General features: G+C 39.8%; 1 protein-coding gene across 1 annotated transcript in view; it reads left to right on the forward strand.

Moving 5' to 3' along the window:
- LOC116313582 (metal transporter CNNM4) overlaps nucleotides 1-9,101 on the forward strand; it is a 51,325-nt gene extending 42,224 nt beyond the window's left edge. Inside the window, exons 6-7 of the mRNA XM_031731333.2 lie at nucleotides 3,805-3,983; nucleotides 7,758-9,101. Coding sequence (XP_031587193.1) covers nucleotides 3,805-3,983; nucleotides 7,758-8,015 — 437 coding nt within the window. The 3' untranslated portion in view covers nucleotides 8,016-9,101. The remainder of the gene's footprint in view (nucleotides 1-3,804; nucleotides 3,984-7,757) is intronic.
- Nucleotides 9,102-12,929: the final 3,828 nt, after the last annotated feature.

Consider the following 12,929-nt stretch of genomic DNA (forward strand, 5'->3'; position numbering starts at 1 on the left):
TAGAAAAAATTAGACAATAAAGCAGGATATGCTTTATCGTGCCTCTCCCTTGAGATAATCAGATCCACTCCTTCATTGTTACATGACAGTTTCACAGAACTAAGATGATGCAAGTTGAGAATTCATAATTCTCACAGATCAATGGGATAATGTCTTTTTTTTAGGTACTTTTATATGTAAAGAAAGATTCGAAATGAAATCAAATTAAGAGCTGAAAATCATCATCACCAGAGTGCTAACTTGTGAGTGGTTGGGTGTTGTTTTCAGTTGTGGCTGCATAATAAGTTGACAGGATACAACTAAAGAAAGGTTCCCTACTGGACCTTAAAATGATTATTTTAGACAATTATTGTTTTCTGATGAAGTGACATCTAACCACTAACTTAAAAAGTAGCCATAGACAACCAGAATTAACTATAGAGTTTAATTTCCTGAAAGCTAACACACTTGACATGTCTAGGTAAAACAGTTTCCTATGACTCACTGAGGCCCCCTACTGGAAGACTCACACCAACTGGTAATAGCACACATCTGGTAATGAGCTTGCATGTGAATTTAAGGAGCTTGGAAAGAAAAGCGTCTGGACTTCTTTGAGTTGCTTGAAGATGTTTCACCTCTCATCCGAGAAGCTTCTTCAGTTCTAAGGGTCAATGGTGGAGAGTCCCAGATTTAAACCCAGTGGGAGTTTCCCCCCAAAGAGGGACACAGGACCCCCTGATGATCCTCTACCTAATCACATGAGCCAAGGTGTGAAAGTGGGTGTGGGTCCCAATCAGCCAGGGTTTCGGGTGAGCTCATTGTGAAACCTGGCCCCGTCCTATCATGTGATTTCCTGAGGTCAGATGGCCCAGGATGTGAGTGGGCGTTAAGGCGTCTGGGGAGGGAACTCAAAACTGGATTATAGATGGCAGACAGTTGGTGTCGTAAACCACCGCCTCTGTTCAAAGATGGTCGCTCACAGTGGACATAAATGGCTTCTTTCACTCCTCTTTCAAACCATCGGTCTTCTCTGTCCAAAATGTGAACATTGGCATCCTTGAAAGAGTGACCTTTATCCTTGAGATGCAGATGAACTGCTGAGTCTTGTCCCATGGAGGTGGCTCTTCTATGTTGTGCCATGCGCTTGTGAAGTGGCTGTTTGGTCTCTCCGATGTAGAGGTCCGGGCATTCCTCGCTGCACTGTACAGCGTACACCACATTGTTAAGTTTGTGTTTACGAGTTTTGTCTTTCGGGTGAACCAGTTTCTGTCTGAGTGTGTTGCTGGGTCTGAAGTACACTGGGATGTCGTGTTTGGAGAAAACTCTCCTGAGTTTCTCTGATACACCGGCTACATAGGGGATGACAATGTTGTTGCGTCTGTCTTTCTTATCCTCCCTCGCTGGTGTCTGATCTTCTTTTCTGTGCATCTTTGCTGACTTTATAAACGCCCAATTAGGATAACCACATGTTTTAAGTGCTTCCTTTACATATGTGTGTTCCTTCTTTTTCCCTTCAGGCTTAGAGGGAACATGTTCTGCCCGGTGGTGCAGGGTCCTAATTACTCCAAGTTTGTGGTCCAGAGGGTGATGTGAGTCAAAGGCTACGTTCACACTGCAGGTCTTAATGCTCAATTCCGATTTTTTGATCAAATCCGATTTTTTTTTTTTTTTTTTTTTTTTGTCTGCTTGTTCACACTACAAATAAAACGCAACAGCAAACGTGCTCTAGTGTGAACGCTCAAAGCGGCCCGCATGCGCAAAAGAAGACGTCACACACAACTCGCTCTGTTTAGATCCAGACCAAACAATATTGTTTGACTGATGGCCCTTAATATAAAGACTTCGGACTTTACGTTTCCCAATTTTTGCTTTAAGTTATTTTGTTATTTACATAATAATGTAAATAACCTAATAATTATCCTTATTGCTGTTTTAGAGAGGAGCGGTGCTTCAAAGGATAGTTGCAGATTTCTGTCAGAATCTGCAGATTATACAGTACAAATAAAATGTTCACGTTGTCTTCCCAACAGTTTCACTGACATCTACGCTGGATGGCCAGGAAGCGTTCGCGATGTCTTCTCCGGCGCTGATAATTGGCGTCTGTCCTGTGTCAGTGACGTAAAAGACGGATTTAATGCGACATGACCGTTCAAACAGCAGTCGCTTTCTAAAACATCGGATATGTATCGGATTCAGTACCACATACGAAAGTGACCCAGATCGGATTTGAAAATATCGGATTTGTGCCGTTCACACTGTCATACCATGATCGGATATGGGTCACATAGGGTCAAAAAAATTGGATTTGATGCGCTTTCGCCTGCAGTGTGAACGTAGCCAAAGAGGAGGTACTGGTACGTGTGTGTGGGCTTCCGGTAAACTTCAATGTTGAGGTTGCCATTCTCTTCAATGTGCACAGCGCAGTCCAGGAAAGGCAAGCAGTTGTCCTTTGTGTCTTCCCTGGTGAACTTGATGTTTTTATCCACGGCGTTAATGTGCACAGTGAAGGATTCCACTTCTTGTGTTTTGATTTTGACCCAGGTGTTGCCTACACATCTGTACCAGTGGCTGGGTACTCTCCCTTTAAAAGAGCCAAGAGCCTTTCTTTCCACTTCCTCCATGTAAAGCTTGCGTGTGAAGTGCTTATGACACATCCAGGAGTATTATCAGCTGGATGACGTGCGTGAATGTCATCATTGTGGTTACACTATGAGTGAGCAGAGGGTGAATATAACAAGTCTGAGGGAAGTGGGGGGTGCATGCTGCATGTTATGGCCATCTAGAGCTAAACTGAGCTGAACTAATGGCTAAGCTTTACTGGTTACATTATGAGTGTTATTATGTGTCACTTTATAGAGTTCCGTGGAGGTTATTGTACGTAACTCTATAAGTCATATGCTCTTAAGTTGAAATTATGTGTCATTTAATCCATTAGTTTATTATTGATTAGCTCTGATTGGGAGTATTTTATGTTTTTGTCAGTTTTATTTCATTCTAATTTAAATCTTTTAAATTTTTTAATAGGGCTTAAATTCGTGGGACCCTCAACCAGTTATTCTTAGAACTGAAGAAGCTTCTTGGATGAAACGTCTTCAAGAAAATTAAAGAAGTCCAGTCATTTTTTTTTTTTATCTGTCACACAGAAATATTAATTGTTCTAAACACAGAAACCTTTCTTTTATCAAAAATTGAATGTGGGAAAGTTTTGTCCAGGAAATTTCCATCTGGAAAGTTTTACAATTTGTGACTAACCAGTGAACAGTAAAATTTGAGGTTTTCAGCAGTTTGTTGCGAGTTATCACTTGGAAATGTGACACATATTTAAACATTGACGCACACTTATTTTTAACAAGTGTGTCAAATATTGCTTTCAGCTCTCTTAATAAGTCCTTAATAAGTTTGATGGTGCTCTTGGAAAACTTTTAGATGTCGTTGGCTTTGAGCACAGCAGGATGCACGTCTTTGCTTTGGTGCTTAGAGTGGATTAAATACCTAAATATTAACCTCCTTTTGTCTCTTTTACTCTCATAGGTTTAACTTTATTTCTGTTTAGGTGTTACTGCTGCTATTGCTGTGCATCCATTACACATTGCGTGTCGCTAATCACTCTCACTCATTCATTATTCTTTATATTAACCTGCATTTGAAGCTACACTGCATCTTGTGCCTCTGAGGTCTCCACCATCAAAGGCTTTGAAACTGTAACGTCAAGCCCAGCCAACAGCTTGGTTGGCCCGATAGGTGTTTATCACACAACCCTGTCTTTAAATGCATAACAGGACCTGGTGCTATTAACCTTTCCTGCATGTGTGTGGGTGTTTGCAGAGTTTCGTTCACCATCCCATATCAGCGGCTTGAACCGAACAGCCTCAATGAGCGGAGCCGACCGGATGGAGTCTCTCTCGGTCAGCGGCAGCAACAGTCAGCTCAACAACAGCATCCCCATGCAGCAGTACATACCAGACTTCTACGTCCGAGCCCTCACTGACCTGCAGTTTGCCAAGGTTGTTTTTTTTTTTTTTTTCTTACCTCCAAATTAGCAATCAAGGCCTTTTTTCACCACATGATCTTTCTCCACAACCTTTAGGGAAATCTTTCCATCATAAGGACCAGAGTCTAAATTATGTTTTAGAATTCCATTTATTTTCTGAACTTTTTAACCAGTTCCTGGGGAGTGGGTTTGAACAAGCCTTTCCAAAGTTTATGCAGGAATTATGGTCTTGTGTTGGTTACTATCTTTGGCTATCTAAATAGTGGTCATTCAACCAATGCAGTAGCTTCAGAACATGATGATGCTATGAATTGTTATCTCTGTGAAGGTTCTCAATCATCCAGGTCATCGTAGTCTAAGGAGCTTGGAAAGAAAAGCATCTGGACTTCTTTAAGTTGCTTGAAGACGTTTCACCTCTCATCCGAGAAGCTTCTTCAGTTCTAGGGTCAAATGGTGGAGAGTCCCAAAACCAAAACAAAACAACATTGTCATCCCCTATGTAGCCGGTGTATCAGAGAAACTCAGGAGAGTTTTCTCCAAACACGACATCCCAGTGTACTTCAGACCCAGCAACACACTCAGACAGAAACTGGTTCACCTGAAAGACAAAACTCCTAAACACAAACTTAACAATGTAGTGTATGCTGTACAGTGCAGCGAGGAATGCCCAGACCTCTACATTGGAGAGACCAAACAGCCACTTCATAAACGTATGGCACAACATAGAAGAGCCACCTCCACGGGACAAGACTCAGCAGTTCACCTGCATCTAAAGGACAAAGGTCACTCTTTCGAGGATGCCAATGTTCACATTTTGGACAGAGAAGACAGATGGTTTGAAAGAGGAGTAAAAGAGGCCATTTATGTCCACTGTGAGCGACCATCTTTGAACAGAGGCAGTGGCTTACGACACCAACTGTCTGCCATCTATAATCCAGTTTTGAGATTCCTTCCCAGACGCCTTAACGCCCACTCACATCCTGGGCCATCTGACCTCAGGAAATCACATGATAGGGTGGGGCCAGGTTTCACAATGAGCTCACCCGAAACCCTGGCTGATCGTGACCCACACCGACTTTCACACCTTGGCTCATGTGATTAGGTAGAGGATCTTTTGGGGGTCCATTGCCCCTCTCGGTGGGACACTCCCACAGAAGCTTCTCGGATGAGGGGTGAAACGTCTTCAAGCAACTTAAAGAAGTCCAGACGCTTTTCTTTGCAAACTCCTTAGACTATGAATTGTTATCATTCTTACTGGGTGAAAAGCTTGCTGAACAGGAAAAGGGGTTGAAGAGGAAGAAGTGCATCAAAATCATACATTAGAAGCAAAGACCGTAACCGCAGTGGACACTTTTAACGGTTGGTTTCGCATGACTGCAAAGAAATATATCATAAATGTTTTCTTCTCTACAGAACAGACCAAGCTAAAGGAACTACACCAATACAATGAATAAAATGAGCTTATGTTACCAGTTTTTCTGCAGATTTGTGACACTGCTGACTGCTGACGGTAAACAGCTACAATATGTAGACATGGGTCTATGAAGTTCTCAAAAGTGTAGGAGCTCTGGGAACTAGTGCTACAAATAGTTCTGATTATTATATCAGGTGGCATTTAAAATAAAAATAAGGCTTTGGCCTATCAGCGAAGCATTGCACTTGATTTACACTCGCCATTATTGCCTTCACAAACAGATGTGCATGCAACAAGTAACATCACAGATGCTGGAATGGTGTCTTTGGTGTCGTTTTTTCCTACTTTTATTTCTCATGCTCCTCTCAGTTCTGGTAACCTAGTGTAGCCGACACAAATGCATGATTGTGTGGGTCTTTACTACAGATGGCACGATACCACTTTTTTATGTCCGATACCGATATCATAAATTTGGATATCTGCCGATACCGATATGAATCCGATATAGTGTGTTTTTTAATCAATAAAGCTGTTTTTTTTAATATCTTGCTGCATTTTGTATAAGTTCATACTCAAGTTTAAATAAACAACAACACTAAAGCTATTCTGTTATACCTGTATGTAAAAAATACACTGCACCCAAAATATTTCATAGTTCAGCAACACTGATCAATCTAATAAACTTAAACCTATACATTCCTCCCTATTCTGGTATTTTAAAGAGTACTTAGCAGAAATATTAAGCAACCTAACTAATAGGGTTGCAAACTTCCAGCAAAAAAAAATAGAGAACCACCCCCCACCCTCCACCTCATGATGCTTAATCGATGTAATCAACTTTAATTTGATGCAGTGTGAAAAAAAAAAAAATGCACAGAAATAAATTATTTTTCAAGAATAATTAAATAGATTCAACATCTTTTTTCAACAGAATTGCAGAATTCACAGATGGTACTTTCCCAAAGGAAAAAGTACTATAGCTTACTAGGGTATATTAGACTTAACAGTTACTATATACAGTAATGGACTTCTATACATTTTACATCAGATTAAAACTTTGGGTGTAAGATTCAGATAATTATTTATTAAAAGCTAGACATTTTAAATGAGAATAAGAAAGAAAAGTATGTCTTTGTGCCCCCTTTTCCCTGTTCATGCCCTATCGGCCCCCCTGGCTAAACTTTGCTAGATCCGCCCCTGCACAGTTACCAGCCGTCAGCTGCGTAGAAAAAGATCCTGGTGTAGAAAGTAATATTAAATAAATTCTAACGACAGCTTATCAAGCTTAAACGTGCTGCTGTTGTTCAGCCACTGGTTTCCTCTTTCTGGTGCAAAGTGGGCCAAAAACAAAGAAGAGAGACGGACTCGCGACAGAAAAGCCGATCAGCTGATCATTAATCAGTTGGAGTGAGAAGAGGCAGTCGCTCCATATATCGGTTGTTAAGCTTAACGTGGGAATGCTTTACAAACATTCACAGATGATCTTGCGCACTTGCTTTACTTCTCTCTGGGATAACTTCCTCGGAGATGAAATGCCGGATTGCTAGCGAGGCTACAAATACACACAGCCGCTCTATCACGTGAGCATACTGCTCCGACGTGCTACGGTTATGAGCCGAGTTACGCCATGTCGCAAGTTTTGTGAGGTGCTTTGATATTTAATGGATCGGATTACATTTTTTTATTTCTCTCCGATATCCGATCCAGTAATTTAGGTCAGTATCGGACCGATACCGATACGTAATATCGGATCGGTCCATCTCTAGTCTTTACCAGCATTTCAATGGAGTTCACAGATTCCCAGTTGATACAGATGGATTTGAGAGTGCAGCTTTCTTTGCAGAAGACTGCAGCAAGTGTGGTGAACGATGGCAGTGCTGTGGTGATGTCCCACAATCAATATAGTGACCATAATGCAGGTTTTAGGGAAAAAGTCTAACAGATGGACTGACCAGAAACATACATTTTCCTTGCAGCGTCGGGAAAATCCCACATTTTGTCACACGCAGCAAACAAAGGAAATGATTCACATTAGCCTCTTTGTCAGTAGAGAAGTACAGAGTTTCCTGGGTAAATCATGCAGTTACCTGCACTATCCTTACATTGATCCAGTTAGACATCACAGTGACGTTATCCTGTGCCGCATGCTGGACTGAAAGTGAACAATTTCTTGTAAAGTCAGACAGAAATTCTGTTTATAATGCCGACACACCTTTGGTCTTTAAAATTGAAATTTCTAGGACATATAGTTCTGAAAAGTTTTGTTGGCATGCAGTTTTAAAAGTACTCAGTAACTGCTAGAAATACAACTGTGCAGGTGTTTGCTAACATATTAAGAATGATAACTATTCTCATTATCCCTTATTTTTTCAGATCACACGAGCTCAGTACCAGAACGGCCTGATGGCATCTCGCCTGGATAGCACGCCGCAGTCCCCCGAGAGCAGCCACAACACTATTCATATGGATCAGACGCCTCCCGCCACCATCGGTAACACCACCATTACGGACCTGGGAGCAGACTCCACCCCTACGGAGAACGGCCCAGACGAGACGACGCTTCTCCTCCTCAATGAGCAGAACTCGCCCCACACAGGCAACCACCACAGCCAGGTGGAGAACAGAATCTGACAGCCTCCACTGGTACCAGCCCTCCATACTCCTGCATTGGCCCACGTGCACTACTATGCCCGGTTGTATGCCGAGGAGGGGAGGATTGTGTGTGAGTGTTTGTGTTTGTGTGAGTGGGAACGCAGGCACATGCCTTGGTGTAGCTGATGAGGCCCAAAGAGACAAGCCACGTGCATACTGTGTAAATATGCAAAGATTAAACACACACACACACACACACACACACACACAAACAAACAAACAAACAAACAAACAAACAAACACACAAACACAAACACAAACACAAACACACACACACACACACACACACACACACACACACACACACCGATGAGCCAAAACATTTTGACGGCGCTTAAAGGAGGAACAGGATATTCAAGGCCATAATGTTTGGGCTCATCGGTGTACACACACATACCAAAGTCTCCACACCTCTACCGATCTATGGAAGTTTAGTGACAGAAACTAGTATCGCGTCAGTGTTTGCACATGCCTCTTGATCTGAAGGACCTGTTTGTCTGGACCAGAAAGCTCCTCCATTTCTCGTTCAGAGGTGTTACCGATTATTTAAGTGTGTGTGAGAAAGAGTGTGCGTTGCTTCTAAATCACTGTCCCTAATCAGAGACTCAGGGAGACTCCGCCCTCCTCCTCATTTCCGGATGTACGTAAAAGCAAGTGTGGTCGAAAGCCCCAAACCAGCCCATCGCCGCATGTGTAGCAACCTGCATCCCCCTCCTCCATACAGCTTGAGGACAAAGACGACCCGAGCATGTCTGCGGAGTTCACACAGAGTAATACGTGTACCATAGAAATTTATAGTGAGATATTTATTGGGGGGATTTTGTGGTTAAATGAGGATGGGGAATGGGGTGGATTTCTATCTATAGTGATATATTTTCTCTTCCTTGTTTCCTGCATAGAAACAGTTGGTAGCCCAGAGCCTTTATCCCAGAGTTGTTAAGAGATTTGCCGCTGATAGACCACCAGTCTGTATTGTGAACAAGACAATCAACATGAATATTTTGAATGTGTTAAATTAAATATGTGGGGTACGTAAAGTGTGGCTGCCCTGCTCTCTAAATGCCATATCTGTGTCACCTTTAATTCTGTTTCTCTGAAGACAGACGTGGGAGTTTTTAGATGGATCGCAGAGACGAAGGTGTTCGAGAGCAAAGAGTCCTTTCCTACTTTTTTTTGTTTTGTTTCTAAAGACGATGGGTAGTCTGTGTCTGTGCGTGAGTTTGCGTGTACGAGACCAAAACTGGCCATCAACTGAGTTGTTAGGAGCATAAACCAAAAGTGAGAAGCTTGATCACCTCCTGACTGGAAAATACTTTAAAAAATCTGAGATTTTATTTATTGAGTTTAATGTCTGTGTATGTGTGGATATATTCTTGTTGATTTGAAGGGGAGAAAATGCAATTTTATTTTACCGTTTTGGGAGATTTTACATGTTAAAATGTTTCTTTCCATTCAGTGATTATGTTTTCTTTTTTTTTTTTTTTTTTTTTTTTTAAAATGTAGGAAAAGGGGGTCACTCTAACATAGTTTTTGTATTTGTGTCTCCAAATGCAACATCAGCCAAATTCTGTCAGTTTTTTTTTTTTTTTGGGGGGCATACACTCCAGTTATATTTTACTGTACGCTCAGACAATGTCTTAAAGAAGAATCTGAAAATCCGTTTTCTGGTGGATTTTTCTTTCCCTGAACTCTAACAGGAGCACAGCCGTGTTTCGTGGGTATTTCTTTATTTTGTGATACTCTGCTGCTTTTAAGACGCCCGTTGTAGAATTTTATTTACACACTAACAACTACATGTAACAGATGTTCACTTTTTGGTACTTTTTATTAAACTACACTTAAAAGATGGGCATAGCCTTTAGGTTTGAAACATGAACCCAATGTGGAAGTGCCTTAATCCTGGATTCTTTCTAATGGCCAGCAGGGGGTGACTTCTCTGGTTGCAAAGAAAATGTAATTATATAAAAGTTTATGAGGAAATGAATCTACTTTAAAACCACAGCAAAAGCATTCTTTTTGAGTTTGCGGTCTGAATTGCAAGTTTCACTTTTTTTATTTAGTATAATTTGATGTTTGTTTAGTAAAACAAGGTCCCAATAAGAGTAAAATTGTGAATGCATTAGCTCATGGCTATCTTTTGATAAACAAGTTGCCAGTACTTGAGCTCGCAGTTCCCCCAGTTGTCAACAGTAAAAATAAATGCACAACTTCATGGAAGATGAAGATGATGCTACACCTATCTTTTGATGTAAAGTTTATAGTAGCACCGGCCTGACTTGTTCTGTCATCTTTGAGTAGCAAAAGGTTTTTGTTACAAGCAATAAGTTTCCAGCTTCACTCTAATAGATGTGACCAAGTCTTCTGGGATATGCTGGACACCAGGAGAATGATACAAAGCAAGCTAAAGGAAAGATAATCACAAGCTAGTGTTAAAAAAAAAAATAGTGATTTTTCTTTTAATGTTGCGGTTTTTGAGATCGGGACCATTAACATAACACCCAGCAGCAAAGATGATTTTGAAATTTGAATAAATTAGTATTACTACATCTGGTCAGCTTTCAATTATTCACAGCAAATCTGTTTTCTGGATGAGGAAATCTGAAACCAAAAGCATTTCCATTATTGTGGAATTTCCTGTCTTGTTGAAGTGAGATGTCAATGAAAGTGAGTTTCAGCTGTGGTGGGAAAGGCCAGAGAGGTCAGTAAATTTCCAAAACTTCAGCAACATAATTAGACATGATTAGAATTTTAGTGTTTTTTAAAAAATAAACATTTTTGAGGTAGTTGCATGTAGTTGATTTAATGTTATGTTTCACAAATTATTATTATTATTGTTTTATTTTTTTCACCAAATACAAAAGTGATCATCGAACACTTCAATGTTAGATGATGCATTTTATGTTCAGTTGGCAAACCTGCAACTGTTTGCACCAAACTAGGTGCTTTGTGAGTGTGACTCGTATATTTGAATCATTTATTTGGCAGGTTTAATTGCATGTTACTGCCTACCAAAGACTAAAGTACAGCACTGATGCTGCTTATAAAGAGGCTGTGGCTGGTGGCTGGCATTTTCTGTGCAAATATTGTAGCTGAACAATTTTGGGGAAATATATTTCATTGATTCATTCATTTCATTCATTTGTATTTGAGCACATGGAAATATATTTTGAAAGAAAAAAGTGCTGCTTGAATTAGATTTTTTTTTTTTTTTTCCCCCACACTTAAAATGCCACTAAATAGCGCTAATGTCATTAAATGGCAACCGAAGTCATCTATTTAATTATTCACCAGTCAACTATCCAGTTTAGTTGACACCAATTTAAATCAAATATTGAAAGAAAACCAGCAGCCCCTCCAAACCTTTAATGACAAGCCCCAGTGAGTAAACACTAGTTCTACTTTTGAATTTGCATTAGCTTCATGTGCTCATGTTTTACTCCATTTCCAAGAAATGTTTCTATTTCTTGTTTTAAAAGCAAGAAGTAAGAATTTTGCAAGTGACAAAGAGTCAAAGAGTCCATGTTTTTTGTGGTTTAAAAACAGAAGCAGCACACAACATACAGTTCTGTCACAATGCTGCTGGTAGCCCGGATTTCATAATGATTTCATCACTGACTTCATCGAGTGACTGCAATAATTTCACTCCCCTGTCTGCACAGAAGCTAAAGGACTTTCTCACTGCTGTGTTGCCTTCACTACTTTTTAATGACTGTACTTTTTTGTATGTGTTCATGTTTTCTTTTCACACGCAGACACACACTCCTGTTTCAAAGGACTGTATTTTTTTCCGTGTTCGTGTTGGAGTGCCCCCCCCCCATCCCAAACCCCCCGCTTTAAATTGTTCTGGGTTTGGGTTTATTATGGTGCACGTGAATGTGTTTGTCAGTGCCTATATAATGTTTTGCTTTTTTTTTGGTTTGTTTGGTTTTTTTTGTACCTCAGAACACTGTTAGTGATTGTGGTAATAACTTTTTTTTTTCTCTCGAGTTAAATTTGGGAACCGAGCGAATGGAGCGACTGGCATTTGGGAAAAATACTGATTTTCCTTCATTCTCTCTGGCATGCTTTAACTTAAAAATATAAATAGACACAAGGTGTAAATACTGTTTTATAATTTCTGTCTTAATGAGTTTTGAAAATGAAGAACGTTATTAATAAACCTGAGATATATTTCTCTACAGACCTTTGTTATTGTCTTGTTTTTTTTCTGGGAGGGACCTGACATTTATTTCCCAATAATGTACACATACAGTACTACGCTTATTAGTCCTCTATACTGTTTACAGCTATAAATATATTTAATACAAATATAATTTTTCATCACTGACTCACAGATTTTGCTTCTCGTTTTTGATAAAGACAAAACATTGCCTCAGCAATGAAAAACATGTGTTCCTCTCGCTATTACTCAGCAATTATTAGTCATGAACCATGAAAGAATTGGTAAAGTAAATTCCATTTTTGGAGGAAAATGGAGAGTTTGGTGAACCTTTTGATCTAATACAAAACAATTAAATATGAATTTGCATAAAGAAGTTCACATTTGTATCCTATTTACTACATCAGGCATTTATTCTTTAAAATGCATTGTACAATTTTTTTATTTCTCAGGAGGAAGAAATCAAACTGATGATGTAGAAGTCTTAAAAACCTGCATTTCAAATATGATACACTTGGTTTTCAGTGGTTGAATTTGAATGGTTAGGTGCATAAATTTTACAATAATTCCAACCATACTTCATTATGGAGTTTTCAAAAGCACAAAAGTCTGGATTTATCACATCTGCAACTTGATGAGTAGAAACGCGAGGAGTAAAGCCAAAGAGCCGGTCACCTTTTTTTTTTTTCTGATTTGGAAAGAAATTAAATGATTGAAACTGCACATAATAATAA

Source organism: Oreochromis aureus, linkage group 12 (assembly GCF_013358895.1).
Source record: "Oreochromis aureus strain Israel breed Guangdong linkage group 12, ZZ_aureus, whole genome shotgun sequence".
Taxonomy (NCBI): domain Eukaryota; kingdom Metazoa; phylum Chordata; class Actinopteri; order Cichliformes; family Cichlidae; genus Oreochromis; species Oreochromis aureus.